This window comes from Meles meles, chromosome 8, assembly GCF_922984935.1.
Source record: "Meles meles chromosome 8, mMelMel3.1 paternal haplotype, whole genome shotgun sequence".
Taxonomy (NCBI): domain Eukaryota; kingdom Metazoa; phylum Chordata; class Mammalia; order Carnivora; family Mustelidae; genus Meles; species Meles meles.
The window spans coordinates 119,347,939-119,366,694 of record NC_060073.1 but is presented as its reverse complement, the minus strand read 5'-3'; the positions used below and the strand labels follow the sequence as shown (position 1 = coordinate 119,366,694).

Below are 18,756 nucleotides of genomic sequence, written 5' to 3'. Positions count from 1 at the left end.
GATATTTTGGGGCATTCTGTTTCAAATTGACTTACTAGGATAAAACAGTATTTTTCATGATTTAATCTTACAGAATAAGACAAATTCTAAGTTAATTTTATTTCACATTTTCTTTGGCATCTAGTGATTGCATGCTTTTATAATTGGACAGTTTAGATAATGATATCTTTATTCCCTGAAGAGCTGTAGGTGTTTCTAAGGAACTGTGTCATTAGCTGAGGTGACACAGACAGGCGTATGGGGCTGTCAGCCGGCTTACTGGGGCGGAACGGCTGTTTCAGGAAGAGAAATTTTAGCATTTGTATGCTTGTGGAACATTTCCGTAAAATAACTGAACTTCTGAGGCAGTAAAACTGTATGTTCTCAGTATTCACAGCCTGATTTATTTCAGGGAGAAAGAAGTTCTAAGCACAGACGTACAGATTCATGTCCATATTCCAGAAGCTGTCAGAGTGGGGTCTTGCTCAGCCCTCAGGCGGAGCCCAGTTTAGTAAGAACGGACTAATATGATCTGTGGGATTGACTCATTTTCAGAGAGCTGCTGAGTAAAGAGAAAACCGTCGGCAGTCAGCATCTTGAACTTGCTGAGGTCTGTCTCCCTCCTCTCCTGTACCCCTCACAGGTGGGGCGATTTTAGGAAGTACTAGACACAGGGAGTGGCAGGGGCACATGCTTCGAAATTTAAGAGCCAATAGTAATCACTTGTCCGTTTCTTTTCCTAGTTTCTTGACATCGAACAGGCAGTGAGAAGCATTTCTCTCCATTTTGTTCTTGTGGGCTGTAGGCTTCTTTCCAGTACGATTGTGTTAACCCCTGTGTGTGGGTTGTGTGGGATCAAGCAGCCTATCTAGAAAGCATTCTGTGGTTTTGTTTGTTTAGTGGCTCATATAGTAGGGAGGTTGAAAGGGAAGAGGAATGGGCTCTTACTGAGTTGGATGAGGACCCAGTCTTCTGGAATGGGGTGCTTCCATGGCAGGATAGAAACCGGGTCTCATCTGTCTTGTCTGGGCCTGCGCAAACGCTAGTGCCCATGTTCAGAAGCCACAGGTAACTGCTGGGAGAGTCTGGGCCCCGCTGCAGACCTGAATACTCGGAGCACCTCTCGTGGGTGGGCGTACGGGCGTGCGGGCACCACACGGGGCAGGTCCCGCTGCCCTCCGGAGGCGGACAGGCCTTCCTGTTCTCCTCTCCCTGTTTGCATCCCCTTTCTTCTCCTTGGAACTCTCTGTTTGCTAGTAGATAATACTTGAGTTTCGTGCTAGCCAGAGGTCAGTGATCTTTCTCACGGTCTTACTGACCTGTTACCATTCTAGTTCCATTTCAGAAAAGTTAGCTATAGAGTGTCATTTCCTTAAGGAGAGAACTCAGATTTGAAGTTCAAGCAGCCATGTAGAAAATGATTGCAGAAGAGGGGACTTCTTAAGATAACCCTGATTTTTGGCCACTCCCCTATTCAAAAGTAGTGTTAGTTTGTGATTGCTTAATAATACAAAAACCTAGCATAGCAAAACAGAGTTTTGTAATTTTGTCATCTAGAAATAAATTATTGAGGGAACATTTTGATGTTTGTCCTTCCCATGTTTTCTGCATGCGTGCGCGTGCGCACACACACACACACACACACACACACACACACAGGCTCACTCCGGCTCACACCGTACATTCTGTTTTACAAACTACTTTAAAAAGTAATATTACAGGCGAACCATAAGAGACTATGGACTCTGAAAAACAACCTGAGGGTTTTGAAGGGGCGGGGGTGGGAGGTTGGGGGAACCAGGTGATGGGTAATAGGGAGGGCACGTATTGCATGGAGCACTGGGTGTTGTGCAAAAACAATGAATACTGTTACGCTGAAAAAATAAAAATTTGAAAAAGTAATATTACAAAAATAAATAGCATTACAAATATTTTCCATATGATTAAATATTCTTCTAAAATATTTTCAGTAGCTACATTGTGTTCTGTCATACATTATAATATTTAATTGACCAATCCCCTTCATTAGATTTTACCTGGCTTTCAAATCTTTGCTTTTATAAATTATACAGAGAGAACTTTGCATCAGTGTGTGACTACTTCTCTGGCTATCTCTTCAGGATAATTTCTTAAGTAGTTTCATAGACTTAGTGTTTTTCGTTTCTGTTTCACTGAAGCAAACTTTGCTGGAAGAAGAAAACTAGTATTTCTGAAAGATGCCATGCCAGCTTCTATGCGGGATGCCCAGGAGTCTTTGAGTTCACAGAGTCTTTGGCCTTTTCAGCCAGTTTTATAGATGAACAAATCTCTGTGCAGACGTAATAAGATATTTTGTAGTAAGTTAATCGTGTGCAGTATTTAACGTTCACATGTTTTGTTTAGCAACTAACAAGACCTTCACCAGTCACGAGTTAGTGCAAACTTACAGATGAAGGTTTTAATTCTGTTTTGGCTTTAGAGTATATATTTATAATAAGACTTTTTCATCCTTTTGTGTTTTACCTAAGGAACTTCAGATCTAAAAAGGACATGTTAATGGGCATTCTTAGGTCCCAGAGAAAAAAAAGTGGTGATTCCCTTGTGAATTCTGGGTTTCAGTTATATGACTGCTGTCATGGATGAGTAATTTATAAATCACCTTTTTTCTGTAAATTAGAAGCAGATAATGATAGTCCCTTAACGTTGCAGGTGTGGCTTCTCAGACCTTGCCCAGATGGACTCTAGCTAATGAGAGTGGACCACAGGGTGCAGGGGTGAGGGCGGACCAGGCAGCAGCAGGGGTGGGGGCTGAGGGCAGGCCATGTGGCGCATGGTTGAGGGAGGCCTACGGAGGGTTCTGCTCAGGGGGTGGGGCTGGGGCTCCGAGGACCTGGTGTCTGTTGTCTCATGCAGTGGTTTGTTGTGTCTCAGTCACATCGATCAGACGACGACGTGGCAGGACCCCAGGAAGGCCATGCTGTCCCAGATGAGCGTCCCGGCACCCACCAGCCCTCCAGTGCAGCAGAGTCTGATGACCTCGGCCTCAGGTGAGTGAGACACCACTGTCCTAGCACACCCACCGAGGCCTGGCACGCGTCTGGGTCTCTGCAGGAGATGGTTGCTACGTACAGCGCGGCTGACTGCTCATTCCATCTGGTTTTCTTTTGGAGCCCGGCCTTTTCACAAAACTGTGCTTCGTCCAAGCCTTGTTCAGTCTTTAATTCATAAAGGGGCTGCCAACTGAAACCCAGCATTTTTAAAGGTTTAGCTCTGAAGTTACTATCTCAGATTCCTCATTTGGTTAATTTTGACATGCTGGCGTTTGACTCTCCTGCTTTCTTTTGTCTTAAAGTTGGAAGTTTCTTCCCTTTTTGGTTTGGATGGGAAGCCAAGCCATGGTGTTCTCAACTACCATTTATTTATTCATTTATTTATGATTTATTTATTTATTTGAGAAAGAGTGAGCAAGAGAGAGAGAGCACGAGTCGGGGGGAGGGAGGGACAAAGGGACAAACAGACTCCCCACTGAGCAGAGAGCCTGACATGGGACTCAATCCCAGGACCCCAGGATCCTGACCTGACCCAAAGGCAGCCGTTAAACCCACTGAGGCACCCAGGCTCCCCTCTTTACTATCTTTTAAGGTGCATACTTACTCTGCCTTGAAAGTAACTGGAGGACAGCAGTGTGTAAACCCCAAGCATCTTTCCGAAGTTCAGTATGTGTCATTGAACACATTTCCACCCTCGCCACAGACAATAGACTTGAGTATGAATCCTTTTTCTTATTTGGCAATGTTTCTAAATCTGCTGTTTTTCTCATCTACGTCATGCAGATTACAATGCCCATTACTAGAGAGTGAGAAATATTAAAGGAAATAAAAAAGTATGAAGCCTTTATTTACAATTTCAGTGCAGAACAGGAACTCCATAAAAGTTTCATTACTACTCTAAGTCCTCCGATACCTTTGTTCTGTGGGTCCCATTCCGCACCTTTGTGTGCAGCAGGAAAAGGCTCCCCTTGCTCTGAGAAGGTGCAGCCCCAGGCCTGGCACCAGGAGCCTTCAGGCCGACTCTGACCACTTGCCTGTGCCCCACACTTGCCGGCTCTGCTGAGTGTCCCGGTTCTGAGCACAGGCGGCAGCCACAGTCACAGGCAGTCCTGGGGCCTTGATGGCTTTCTGCTCAGTGTATGCGTCCTCCTTGTCTAGCACACTGGCCAACACAGGCGTGCAGCTGCCTGCGGATATTCTCAAACAGCGGCCTCTGGCAAGGGACTGGCTACCAGCTTGTGGGTTCCGCACGGCAGGTTGGCAGAAGGGCTGCTTGCCTAGGAGAGCTTGTAGAATTTGTTACGTCCTTCTGCCCCCAGAGATGATGCCCGTGTTTGGAGTGTTTGTGCTGTTCCAGAACTCTCTGTTCTTGCCTTTGGTGGGCTGAACACTTGAATTCTAAAGAGTTAAGTGCTGAAAAGAAAGAGAACGCAAGATTCAAGACTAAACTTGTCATGAACTGTCTTTATAGAACTCTTGAAAAAAGATAACTCCCTAAATCTTCCATTTTAGCTTGTTTTAATAAGAATATATTTATTTATCTTCAGAATCTGTTTTGTATGTGATATTGAGATCAAAAGTTTCATGGCAAAATATTATGCAAGTATTTGACTAATATTTTTACTTGACATCTAGGGGTTTTTTAATCATCAAATTTCCAAATAAAAGTTGTGAAAGCTTTCTTGTACTTATAGTCCAACAAGATGATTCAGGTTACTCATTTTGTCACGTTCCACCTAAAACTATGCCTTAGAAACTAGTAATAAATAACTCATTAATTTAAGGTTTATTTTGGAAGATTTAGGCATTTTGCATCTAACAAGGTTGATTGTTTTTCTTTTAGAATATTGGTTTTTTCTTTGTTATTAAATTTTCTAATGGTAATGGCCTTAAGAAATAGGGAGAATTTGTATTCAGATTTGTGTCTAAAAATCACAAGTATGTATCAAATTATTCTTAGTGGGTTTCAGAATATTTGTGTTTATATTTCCAGCTCTTTTGTAAAACAGAAAGTGTGTTTTATACGCTGCATGTAAATTAGTAGGCGTGCTTGCTTTGTAGTTGTGTTTAGCAAACGGAGGTGGCATTGGCAGGGACAGCTGGAGCAGAGTGGCCTTAGCAGTGGAAGGTGTGGATAGAAGGTCGGAAGTACAGGATTGGCCTGAAACGGGACAAGCTCCCCAGAGAGGCGTGGGCCTGTATCACGTAGGAGGAGCTAGTCCGTAGTCAGAGGGAGCCTGTCGGACATGCTGCTGGGGTCCGCGCCATCTCGGTCAGGGAACCCTCACGGTGGCCACTGAAGTTCGTGCCAGTTGGTTTGTTGGTGGTTTGTTTTCTTTCTTTTTTTTTTTTAATTTTTTTTTTTTTTTTAAGATTTCTTTTACGAGAGGGTGAGTGAGCACAGAAGCAGGGGGAGAAGGAGAAGCAGACTCCCTGCTGCACAGGGAACCTGACACGGGACTGGATCCCAGGACCCCGGGATCGTGACCCAAGCTGCAGGCAGACACTTCACTGACGGAGCCCCTGGGCACCTGAAGTTCTGTCCTGTTGTTATCAAAGTTACTTAAGTGACTTTACCCAAATCATGCAGCTGTCAGTGGTCGAAGCCAAGACTCGGTGCTTGGTGATGGGCTCCTGAGCCGTTCCTCCTCCTCTGCGTGGTAACCAGCGTTAGGACAGGGCCAGAGAGGAACCTCCAAGCCCACAAGGGGACAGGACCTGGGAGTGCACGGGCGCCCTGGGGAGCTGCTTCTGCACCAGGGGCGCGTGGGAGTGCTTGGGGAAGGAGGGTCTGCAGGTCATCACAGCGCACGGCGCCTTGCAGAAGATGCGTCCTGACGGAGACAGCAGTCATCGTCTCTACTGGGCCGCTGGGGCAGCACGAGGAGTTAAGAAAGGAAGAGACAGATGTGGCAAAACAAGAAGTTTTTTTTTAACCCCAAACCAAAAACTGATCCTGAAAAGGAAAGGGAGTCATCAGAGTTTGAGAACGAGAATAGGATGTGAAATGGCGGCTGCGTGAGAATTCTTGGAAAGCGTGGAGTGTGGGGTGTGCGGTCGCCAGTGCCCGCTGGCACGGAGCCAAGGCTGCGGAGCCCGCGCACTCGAGTCCTGTCCCTCGTCTCTTCCAGGTTAGTTCCCGTTCGGGAACAGACAGGACTTGGACAGTCTAGAAACGCTTTAGAACGACTGTCACGGGAACTGCAGTCTTGCTGTTCTTCACACTCCGTAAACGACAGCTCAGGAGTCCCCACAGGAAGGTCTCCAGCCAAGGGTCCCTTCTTCCCTCTGGACGCACCTGCAGGGCATGGGGGCCACGCTCTCTGCAGGGAGGTCAGAGGAAAGGCCCTCCCGTGCGCGGGTTCTCCGCGTCACCTGTGCGTGGAGACGGTGAGGGTATTTCAGTGAATGTGAGGGCGGCCCTGCAACAAAGCAGCAGACGGCTTGCAGCTAAGCCCGGGTGTTTACAGTTCTCACCCTGAAGGGAACTTCAGATGGACGAGGAGCCCCGCACGTCTCTTCTGAAGTACTCACTGGGTCAGTCGTCCTGCGCGCACTTTTGATTTACATTTTTATTGTTAATTATTTAAGCAAGAGCTTTTGAGGTTTGCTTTTTTGTTTTTAGATAATGAATCTAACTCTGTGTTCAGTCTGCTGCTGATCCGACCCGACTTCCTTAAAACACAGTCATTTTCTTTAGACTCCAGACCTGTTTCCCGAGTTTTTAGTGGTTCACGGTACTGACTAGTCTTTTTAAAATTCTAATTCTAAGATCTTATGAAATCCTGTTTCTTTCATTCAGTCTAATTCAGTTAACAAAGTGATCAGTTTACTTCTGTTTTTACAAGTCCTTTTTCAAAGTATGAGGCTGAAGTGATGGATTTCATTGCCGCCCCGGATATCCGTGGTTTGTAACTGGCCACCAATTATTAGGTATGACTGAGAAATCACGTATTTACCACTTACATGGAAGACCTGGAAAGGGTTCTAGAGGCATGACTTACTCGATTCGATAAAGTAGGTTGTATCTTTTAATTGTCCATTTAACGGGCAAATAAATGACTCTGAACCTTGTGAAAGGAATTTGAAAGATGAAGAACAGAAAACGAAGGGCACCTGGGTGGCACAGTCGGCCTGGGCGCCTGGCTCTGTAACGACCTGAGGGTCCCCTGGGCATCGGGCTCTGCGCTCTGCTGTGCGGGGCGTCTACTGGAGATTCTCTCCCTGTCCCTCTGCCCCACCCCCGCCTCATGCTCGCTCTCTTTGTTTAGACAAATAAATAAGTGAAATCTTTAAAAAAACAACAACAACTAAAAGGAAACTTGATTAATTCAGTAATAGTCCTATTTTACTTTGCATTAAAATATGTAACACGGTCTTATATTGAAGTGCATCTAAGCCCTGTCCTGTTGAATTACTTGAGATGACGGGCACCTGGATGGAGCGTGTGGCAGCTCCTCATCTCGGGGTCCTGAGTCCCAGCCCCACGTTTTGGGTAGAGATTACTCCCTTTTTTTTGACAGACAGATTGGGCACAAGCTGAGAGAGAGGGAGAAGCAGACTCTCCACTAAGCCGGGAGCCCAGTGCGGGGCTCGATCCCAAGAGTCTGGAATCCTAACTTGAGCTGAAGACAGACATAACCTACTGAGCCACCCAGGTGCCCTGGGTGGAGATTTTTTTAAAAAGCTATTTAAACTACTTGAGATGATTGCCTTTCAGAAATTGTGTTAAACGAATTCTGCTACAGCACGTGAGCAGCCTTGCGATGCCTGCTTGGGAGCAGTATCAAATTGTCCTACATTCTGAGAGTTTGGCCAACATTAGTGACTGTGACATTAGGAAATACGGACTTGGGGAGAGAAAGTGTGATAGTCTCCTTTGACCAGCTTTATCTATATAAAGATACTAAATTTTTAGTTGTCGTTTGTTAACAACGAACCACAAGATAGCTAAATCTCACCACAGTAGTAAAGTCAGGAAAGTGTCCTCTGTGATGACCCTGAGATAGCTTGACGGCAAAGGGCTGCTGCCCGTTTAGGACTGTTCAGAATCTTAAGTCTTGATTTAAATTAAGCAATAACCCAATTTTCTGCTTTTTTTAAAAACATACCTTTGATGACAGTCCAAAATCAAGTATCTTCTTATAGGTACATTTTAAAGGATTTCTTGTTTCTGTGTTTTCGACGGAGGCAGTTATTTGGCTGATGTGCACACGTGGCACGCAGTGCAGCAGTTTGAGACTTCCCTCTTACGAAAGCCTGCAACGGGGTTCCTGGGGAGCACGTCCCACTGGGTGGAGCAGATGCCCTCGGTCATGACTGATGATGCATGTCCGAGGGATGTGCCCAGCACCTCTCTGTGGTGGGCAGATGTTCAGAAGCACACTGGGTGAGGGCTGCCGAGCTCCCTGCCTGCCCGCCCGCGCCGTGCCATCTCTGTGCTGGCACAGACACTAGCGGGGCAGAGATGGTTCCCCAGAAAAATGGCAGGTTGAGAGGGGATGTGAAATGGGAAAGGGACAGGTAAAAGCAAAAAGTAAAAACCTTGAAAAGCAAAGGAAGGGTGAGGGCGTGGAACATAGTTTCAGAGCTGATGACAGGTTTCAGGGCTGGTAATTCCTGCTTCCTGTGTGGTAGCTCACCAGCTTTGAATTCTGCTTTTCACCTTGGGAGTGAATGGAGACGGGATGGGGAATAAGGTTCAGGTCAGCTGGACGAGGGTTTGAACCGCAGCCGTGTCACTGCTGCGTGCCTGCGCGACCTTGGACAAGCTGCAGGAGCTCCCTGTGCTGTGTTTCTTCAGGTGGGAAATGGGAGTAGGGGACTAGCAGCGCGGAACTTGGCATAGGGCTGTCCCGGAGACGCGATGCCACAGTCGTGGGACAGGGTCGGAGATCGGGACATAGTTACAGATTAACCACAGCACCCAGTGCTCTGTCAGTATGGTGGATAGAATAAGTAAATATCATCTGGTCCCACAGTTTACATTTTACTCCATTTATACTAACAGGTAGCCACTCTTCATTTAAAGTCCTTTTTTATCACCAAATACGGGCCATTGGCCCTTTCCCAGTTATGTGTTGACTTCTGGCATTTAGGTTCTCACACATTCTCTGTTTGGCATATATAGGACGTAGAATGTTAAGTATAAATACGGTTTTCTTCTCCTACATGAGTTAAAATTTTTTTGGTTCTTCTGAAAGTTCTTGACTGTTCTAAGATGGAAATTTTGTTAACCTGAGTCATAATAAATGGAATGAGATACACTTTAGTGTATCTAAATAATAAATAAAACCAAATAAAACTGTGACAAAGCCCAAAGTCAGAGTAGTGAATGGAATAAGAGAGATGCTGTATTTTATTAGTTATTCTCAAGCTCCTATCCCAAATATCTTTTTTTAAACCAAAGTTGCTTTCTTTTTGGAATGTACGTAAATTAAGAAAAGATTGCCACAGGGAAAGGGAAAATAGTAAAAAAACAAAAGCATAATAATCAGAACCAATAGAACTAATTCTCAGGAAACTTGGTGTGTTTTACATAGTTTGTGTTTTTTTTTTTTAAAGGGTTTTTTTGTTGTTGTTGTTTTTTTTTCTATTTGTTCCTTTGACAGACAGAGATCACAAGTAGGCAGAGAAGCAGACAGAGAGAGAGGAAGGGAAGCAGTCTCCCCGCTGAGCAGAGAGCCCGATGCGGGGCTCGATCCCAGGACCCTGGGACCATGACCTGAGCTGAAGGCAGAGGCCTTAACCCACTGAGCCACCCAGGCGCCCCATAGTTTGTGTTTTGATTGGTATTTACGCTCCTGAAGAATGGTTAGTCATATGGAAAGAAGAACCGTGTTTCTAGCATAGAACCATGGAGCACCAGCTCAGGAAGGACCATTGTGCGTGGACAGTGTACGGGGGCTGTGCAGAGCAGAGTGCCGGGGAGTTGACATCGTACGTCGGGCAGGGCGTCCGGACTCTCGCCGAGGACCGTGGCTACCGCCACATGGCTTCTCCCCTGGTGTTCTGCTGGGTCACGCAGCGCCCGCGGCACCGTCGATTGCCGTGGTTTGGGGACTCGGCTGTGTCCAGGAGCACGGCTCCTGCCAGGGCCGCCCATGGCCCCTGTTGCGCTCCGACAGCGCCTTTCCCTTCCTGTCGCTGGGGAGTGCTCTTCGTGGTGACCCCCTCGAGTTGGGACTGTTGACTTAGGAATGTTTTCTAAACAGTAGTAGGACTGAGGATTGCCTGCTGGGCCGCAGCATGTGGCAGACGGAACTGTAGATGCTGGCTGCTGGATCGTGTCTTAATGCTGAGTCTAAGGGCCCATCTGTCCCCAAACACAGAAACAGAACTTTAAAGTCTGGAATTGAGGGATGTGTTTACTTATTAATGTATTGGCCTCTACCATTTATAGCATTTTGAAGTATCTATTTCCTCGTTCCTTTCTTGAAGAAATCCCAGCTAATCATGTCGGAAGGTAGATAGGGAGAGTTTCTCCCTCTTCTGGGAGCTTGAGAGAAGTAAACTCCATTTTCAGAAAAGTACTTCCTTCCTGTCTTGTTTGCTTTATGCTCGAGGCTGCCTGGTACACTGACGGGGGACATGGACAGATGCGGGGCTGTCCAGTTCCCTTGACCTGATCCTAGGGCACAAATAACAGATGTTTTTAAAAATCAAGCAGTTTTTTGAAGGGACTGTTTGGGAAAGTAAAATTCATTTGAATTCTGGAAGTTACTAAGATTTTTATGCAAATGGGAAGCTAATGTTCTGTCATTTTAACCAACAGACTAACTTAGAGGGGAGTCAGGATATTATTAAAGAATATAAAGAAACACGTTGACATGTGAGTGTCGTCGTCTCTGGCTTGCCCTGGGACATGAGTTACTACAAATCAAGTGTCTGTGCTCAACTTTCTTTTCAGTGATCATTTGTAGAAATTTGGAAACTTTGCTCAGCTTTGGAGTAGAGAGGAGGAGAAGGAGATTCAGTTATTTACATTTAAGAAAAAAAAATAAATGCCTGTTTTATTTCTTCTCTGGATAGTGATAGAATATTATTTTTGTCTTTCCCACTGATTTCTAAATACTTCTGGTTACTCTATTGCTACAGTAATTTTATGAGTCATGAGAGGAATATTTGTGTGAAAGATTAAAATGCTAATTCTTTAAAAATGATATCCATAGACTACCATATATAGGCAGCATCAGTGAAATAAAACAGAATTCTGCAACAGTAAACGGGGGGGGGGGGGGTAGCAGAGCCCATACTAGGTCAAACATTTTTTCAAAGGTGGTTTCTTCAGGCATTCTAAAGTCTGAACTTACAGAAGCTAATCTCTCATAAATTTATTACAGAAAGTCTGAACTATTATGTTAACATATAAAAGACTCCAGTTGCCCTGAAGAAAGTTTGAAGGGTTGTGTACTAGAAAGTTCTCTGAGCTTGTACTTTGCCTTTTCCTCTAGTACGCTCATCCTTTCAGCTATCACAGACAAAGATGAAAATGAAATTTTTAACGTTTTTTAAAGGTTTTATTTATTTGAGAGAGCGAGAGTGTGTGCGTGTGCACACAGGCAGAAAGAGAGGGACAAGCTGACCCTGTGCTGAGCAGGGAGCCCGACACTGGCCTCAGTCCCAGGACCCTGAGATCACAGCCAGAGCCAAAATCAGGAATCGGGCGCTCAACTGACCGAGCCATCCGGGTGCCCCAAACATGGGAATGACTTTTAACAAAGTCTCAGTTTTACCTTGAGACAGTTGTTTCCCTTCTAAATTATTCCCTCCACGAATACCACATGCCCCGCTTTGTATCAAGCACCCGAATGGCCGCTGAGACTGCAGGGTCAGTAGAACAGGTTCTCCCGTATAATGACAGCAGCAAATGTGAGGGCAGGCGTAGCACTGAGTGCCGAGCAAGGAGAGGGTGGTGTGAAGGTGGTCGGGCAGTCGGGAGGTAGAGAAGGCAGCTTAGAAGGCAGGCGTTCGTCCATCCCCTCAACAAACCCCGGAGACCCAGCCTGTGCCTCGCGCTCTCGTAGATGGTGACACACACGGGCAGCACACGTGCAGTGTGTCACGTAGTTAAAACTGGCGAGAGAAGAGTCAGTTATGGGTCCGAGAACACTTGGCTGGGCTGGAGGGCAGTGGTGCTACGTTTGCTTTCTAGGCCCAGACGCCCTGTAATTGAGCAGAGCCGTGAATGAGCCAAGGGCGGTGTAGCTATCTGGGGGAGAGGAAGGAATGTTCCTTGCATCATACAACAGCCAGGTCGAAGTTGCGGAGGGATGTTGGGGGAACAGATTCGGGGAAAGACAGCCCAGAAGCTGTATCGTATAGGAGCTTACAGGTCTTGAACAGAGGCGTTCTCTAACAGGAGGGAGATGTGTCAGGTGCCGGTGTAGTGACCCAGGGGGCTGGAGCCGGGAGCCGTGGTACTAAGCAGCTGGATCCAGTACCTGAGCTAAGTGAGTGTGAGCTTAGGTGTGTCCAAGGAAAGGGTTAGAGGCGAGGGAGCTTGAAATCCCCTGAGCTGCAGAACACGTGCTGGGACGGTGGACATCCTCAGAAGGCCTTTGTGTGGTCAGCCAAGACGTCTGAGCTTTATCCTGACAGATTTGGGAAACCACCAAAACCATGACTCTTCTCTGGGGCCCTTTGGCCGTGGCAGGACAGACCTGGTGCTGTTTGTGTCATCTGATCATTTTGTCTCTGAGACCCGGGTTTATTTTCTGACCAACCTGTCTCTTTGCATTGTGCATGAGTTTTAGTAAGTTAAACACATGACTGGAACAAAATTGCCCAGCTGTTCCAGGAAAGAGTAGGGAACTGACTTTTTAAGAGGCCAACGTTAGGGCCGCCTGGGTGGCTCAGTCATTAGGCGTCTGCCTTCAGCTGGGGTCGTGGTCCCAGGGTCCTGGAGTCCAGCCCCGTATCGGGCTCCCTGCTCTGTAGGAAGCCTGCTTCTCCCTTTCCCAGTCCCCTGCTTGTGTTCTCTCTTTCTCTCTCTGTCAAATAAATAAAATCTTAAAAAAAGAAAAAGCACCAACTATAAGCCCTGCCCTCTGCCAGGCGCTTTTTTTGCATAGCCTCTCTGCAGTTAATTGGCAGGAGTGCTCCTGTCCACTGTGCGGATGAGGAAAGTGAGCACTAGGTAGGTTAGGGAACTTGTACCAGGTTAGAAGGACATGAATATAGGCTCCAAGAACTGACCATAGGTCCCTCGTGTTAACAGCGGGTGAGCAGACAGAGGGGAGCTGAGCTCATGCACAGTGCGCTGCAGGCGCTGAAGGGACGTGAGTGTCATGGCTGGGCCCCAGCCTGCATGTAGGTGGTACCCAGGCTGTGGGCTCCCCAGCCTGGCCGTTGGTTTGGCAAAAGACTCTTCTAGCTCCCTGTGTGACCCAGGAGTGCACCCCGACTTAAAGTAATAAAAGAAATGGGCTGGTCACCATCTTGCCTTTGCTTTTGTGAAGCAGATTTTAATCAGTATGCTCATAATCTTTTTAGCTTCTAGGCCTGTACACAAGAATGACACAGCCTTGACCTTGTGACCTGGGGCTGCGTGCTTTAAGTCACTTTTTACCCTGAGAGTAAAACTGTTGCAATGGAAACCAGAAGAGAAATCCTGTTTCTTTCACAACTAGATTTCATAAATGGCATTTTTCATCCACTAATGCATTCACGAATACTTGCCCTACATTGAGATTATTGAAACCACAGAAAACTTAATGACAATAATAGTTAATACCGATGGCACACGACAACTGCTTCAAGTGTGTCTACTTGAAAACTTTATTCAGGGCAGCATTTCAGTAGGGACTCTTAAGAGCCCATGAGATTAAACATGTAGACTTGGGATGCTCACGTCCGTGGATACAGAACTGCCAAGGAGTCGGGGGTGAATATGCATGATGTCCCGTGTTCGAGAGCCACATGTCTGCAGGTCATAGTGTCACTAACCCCGGGGGCAGTTTCTGGTCGGCGTTGCCATGTTTGTTCTGATCGACCTTGAAAATTGAGCGTACCCATTTATGAAAAAATCGAGACCTCTTTTTCTATGTTCTGAGATGGAATTATAAATTCTTCCCATGCTACTACCTGGTCTGTCGTTAAGCTCCATGTAAAAGCAAATTCAAGACAGTCTGCAGTAAAAAATGAAAACAAATGTAATTTCAGTACATTGGTGGGGAAGTCTTACTCATGAGTAGAATTGAGGAAATTTTCCCAAAGCTATAGTGTGAGAAAGCGGTAGAATTTCAGTGGACAAAAACAGTGGAGGCTAGGGGCTTCTGGGCCGCTCCGGCGCTTAAACGTCTGCCTTCAGGTCAGGCCCTGATCCCAGAACCCGCACATCATCGGGCTCCCTGCTCCGCGCGGACTCTGCTTCTCCCTTTCTGTCTGCTCCCCGCGTCCCCGTCCCCACTCAGGCACGTGGGCTCTAGCAAACAAATACTAATCTTTACGACGGGGGAGGGCGCCTGGGAGGCTCAGTGGGTTAAGCCTCTGCCTTCGGCTCAGGTCAAGATCTCAAGGTCGTTGGATCGAGCCCCGCATCGGGCTCTCTGCTCCACAGGGCGCCTGCTTCCTCCTCTCTCTCTGCCTGCCTCTCTGCCTACTTGTGATCTCTCTCTCTTGCTATTAAATAAATAAATAAAATCTTTTTAATAACGAGTCAAAAATCGCTGGGAGGGCTGACAAGGAGCCGCTCGCTGCGTAACCAGCGTGATGGAGTCGCCGTAGAGGACGCAGGGACCTGATGCAGCGGGAGAGGCGGCGCTCGGCAGGTGGAGGACCCCGGAAAGCGGTGTGCCCTGCGGAGGGCGGGGGGGCAGGCGGCGTGCGGGGGCCGGGCGTGCGGGGGCGCTCCGGGCAGACGCAGCGCCCTGTGCCGCCGCCTGGCTGTCGAGGGCCGGGGCAGCGCGGGGGGCGGGCGGAGGACGCCTGCGGGCTTCAGGGAGGCCTGAGTCGGGGAGCTCCGGGCCTGCAGCGAGCCCGGCAGGAGACGCCGGAGACGCGGCGCTCCTTGAGCAGCTGCGTGGTCGGTTGACAGCGAGCCCCAGTCAGCGTGTGGGGACGTGTCTTGTGAGGTGTCCCGGCGCAGCTGGCGGAGGAAGCGGCCCTTGGGGACGCCACGGCGGCTGCGCGGTGTCTCGGACATGGCGGCGGATGTCGGTCGGGGTGACCTGAAGCCCGCGCGGGGACCGGAGGGCCGGCGTCCCCCGCTGCTGCGCCGGGACCGCAGTCCAGTGCGTGGCCCGCGCCGGACCGGCGGCCCCTCCGCGCTGTGCGAAGCCCACGTCCCGGGAGTTCTGCGCCCCGCGACGACGTCACTGCGGAGGCGTGCGGCCGGGGGCGGGGAGAGGTCGCTCGGGGAGCTCGGCGGGCGCTGACGCGGCGGGCAGTCCGGCCGGCGCCGTGGGAGCCGCGAGAGCCGCGAGGTCAAACCCCGCCACCCCCCTTCGCGGTAGGAAACCCTCCCCGGGTGAGGGGCCTCCAGGGACGAAGCACTCCAGTGGGGCCGCCTCTCCTCGTCCTCTCCCCGAGTTCGAGCGTCTCCCCTTGACGACACCCGCCGGGCCCCGTCGGTGGAGCGAGCGACTCCCATGTCGGGGGCTGAGCTCAGGCCCCGCGTTGGGGGCCTCCTGGTCCGCCGCGAGACGCCCGGCACGAGCCTCGTCCTCCAGACGGCCCGCTCCGTCCGGACCGCCTGGGTGCGGGGGCGCCGAGCCGTGACGGCCGCTCTGCGCGGTGTGTGCGCCTGACCTGGCGCCGAAGTGTCGGTCGCGGCGCTGCGGTGCGCGGGTGTGCCCGGGCCGGCGCTCCCCGACCTGCCCCGGCCGGCGCTCCGCGGCTGCTGCAGCGCTGGGAGTGCACGGACCGGGGCGCCCCTGCAGCGCCTCCACGCTGCCCCCGCCCTGTGTCCCTGCCGGGGCCGCTCATTCCCGGACCTTCCCGGGCCCCGGCGTGTGCCATCGGAGCGTCGGCCTGACCGGCCTGTCCTCCGCGCAGCCCTTCCCGGGCCGCCCTGGTGGAAGAGCCGCCCGTTTTGTTCGCGTCGCGTCGCTTTCCGCCTCCCGCTCGCGGCTCTCCGCGCCCGCCCGGCTCGGGTTCCCCGGCTGGAGCGGGACGCCCGTCCGCGGGCCGCTCGGCTCGGAGCCCGGGGTCTGGCCCAGTGAGTCGGCGTCCGCGGGCGCCCCCCGGAGAGCCGCGCCCGCCGTGGCCTCTGCCTTCCGCTTCCGCCGCGCCGTGCCGGAGACGCCGCACCCGCGTGAGGAGAACGCGGACGTGTTCTCTCACAAGCCGCAGGGTTTCCATTGAATTTCTTGTCGGCTCGCCTCGGCCGGCGTTCGTCCCTGCTCCCGAGTGCGCGCTCCTGGGCAGGGACGCGGAGGAGCGCGCCGCCGCCGGAAGAGAAGGTCCGCAGTTGGATCCGGCCTCCAGGGCCCGACGCCTTCGCACGCGGTCGTCAGCGGCCGGAGCGGTGCTGTGTGGCCGGCTTCTCCGCCACAGCCGCTCGGACCCCGCACGCTGGTTTTGTGCCGTTTCCGGGCGGAGACGCCGCTCTCTGGGGAGGGCGCGCGTGGTCCCCCGGGCGGCCGGGACCGACCTCGCTCCCTGCTCTGGCGACCTCATGCTTGTCGTTCGCCGACACGCAGCGCTCCGGAGCCCGGTCTGGGAGCGGGCCCTGGTCCGCAGCGCCAGCCGCGGCGGTTGTGTGGGCGCCGGACGCCGTCAGGGAGCCCCGCGGCCCGCACGTGCTCAGGATGCTGCGAGCCGGCGCTGCTCGGAGCGCGCCCGCGGCGGCCGCTTCTCCTCAGAAGTTCTGAGGGGGGACTGGGCAGTGCTTTCCGCGTTTTAACAACCCCGCAGTGATTTCGATCACGGATTAAGTCACCGTGTGTACGTCCCGTTTCGCTGCCTACACCTGACTGCGTTTTATGTTCGTGTGGACGACGTTCCGTCCACAGCGGCCAGCCCGGAGGCGAAGCGCCGCAGGCGCTCTGGTGCTTTGACGGTCCCTGTGCCCTTCCCCGGAGCGTGGGAGCCGGTTCCCTCCGACGCGCACCCTGTTCCGTGAGCGCCGGCCCAGACGCATTCGGTCAGACTTGAGTAGCCTGTGCTCTGCGCTGCTCCTGGTCACTCAGCAGCTGTGCTCGATGACCTCGATGACCTCGAGCCCTGCGTCGTGTCAAGGCCGAACTTCTCCAAAGGTCCATTTCGCTCAGATTCTGTTTTGTGCGTGTGAAGCCCAGGTCTCGTGGGTGGGTGGGTGCCACCCCGGCTGTGGAGCCCGCCGGCAGCTTGAACCCACAGCCGCAGATCAGCCGCTGAGCCACCCGGCGCCCTGCGCCTGTATCAGTTTAGATACTCGCATTTAAGGTGGAGGATTGGTTTCTGTTCCTTTCTCCACTGCTGAGGACTCCGTGTGGCACGATGCTGTTTAAAGGTCATCTCGCCTCATCTTCTCCTTTGCCTTTGATGGGCAGCTTGCTTTCTCTGTGAAGGAAACGTCCTGTCTTGAGCCTCTTTCCGTCCAACTCCGTACTTACCAAGCCTTGCACGAAAAATACACGTGAATGTAGAAAGCACCGTGGTTTTGTTTTTCTGTGTGACGTATTAGTTCGAGTGCTTATAAAATTAATGTGTGGGAATTCTATCTCGTATGCGCCTCATTTAACTCCCTAAGTAGAAATAGAGTGTGAGAACGGGCAGCTGTCACCGTGCGGTTGGCAGCAGGCCAGTTCCCGTTGTGTCTTCAGGTCTGAAGTCGGTGCGTTCCCAGCTCTGGTTCTGGCGTTTACGGCGTATGAGAACGGTGAGAAGTGTCCGGAACTTCGTTTTTGAAGGCTACTGTTTTTAGTGAAATAGTAAATAATGATTTATTCATAATGTGTTTGATGTTGTATGGTTATATATGATCAATACTTACTGATTTAAACGTGCGTAAAAAGGGATAAAGTCACTCTTTCCACTTTACAAATTTAATGTAGGGAATACTTTCCTAACTTTGGGGGAATATGTTGCTGTGTTTGGGAGGCAGCGTATTGTAGCTTATTGACACGGTTTATGTCAGAGACCTGGGCTCACAGCTTTACCTCGATCAGGTTTCCTGTACCCCGGGTGGATGACATCCCTGCACAACCCATATCTCCTCCATGTGACACAGATGAGAACGGTGCCTTGGTGCGCAAGGCTGAAAGGGGCCGCGTCCTCACAGTGCAGTGGCCCTGGACGGAGCTGTGGCAGTGGGGGCTGTGTGCTGTTCTGTTCCTTAGAGCAGCCACACGAGTTAGGAACCCTTCAGAGATCTAAAACAGGGAAAAGGATTTGTGAATTCTCTTGCGTTCTACTTCACGGGGCTTCCCAGAGACTGGATTTTGTACAGACTGAAGGTTTGGGGCAACCCTGCACCCATCAAGCCTGTTGGGGCCATTTTTCCAACAGCATTTGCTCACGTTGTGTCTCTGTGTCACTGACATCTTGTCAGTTCTCGTAATATTCCTTACTTTTTCGTCACTATACTAGTTACTTTGATCTGTGATCTGTGACATTTCGGGATGCCATGAGCCATCCACATGTAAGGTGAGGAGCTTAATACGTGCTGTGTGGATGCTGACCGCCCCAGGGCCCCGGCTGGTCCCTGTGCCACCCTCCCCCGACCCCGACCTTCCTCCTGACACATGGAGTCTTAACGGTAGGCCAATTAGTGGCCCTGCCGTGGCCTCTAAGTGTTCAAATGAAGGGAAGAGTCGCATGTCTC

General features: G+C 50.5%; 1 protein-coding gene across 6 annotated transcripts in view; it reads left to right on the top strand.

The window, feature by feature from the left end:
- The window catches only part of YAP1 (Yes1 associated transcriptional regulator), a 111,859-nt gene that overhangs the window by 50,465 nt on the left and 42,638 nt on the right, over nucleotides 1–18,756 (top strand). For all 6 annotated transcript variants that reach the window (XM_046014685.1, XM_046014681.1, XM_046014686.1 and 3 more), the window contains exon 3: nucleotides 2,890–3,005. In XM_046014685.1, the coding sequence (XP_045870641.1) occupies nucleotides 2,890–3,005 (116 nt within the window). The remainder of the gene's footprint in view (nucleotides 1–2,889; nucleotides 3,006–18,756) is intronic.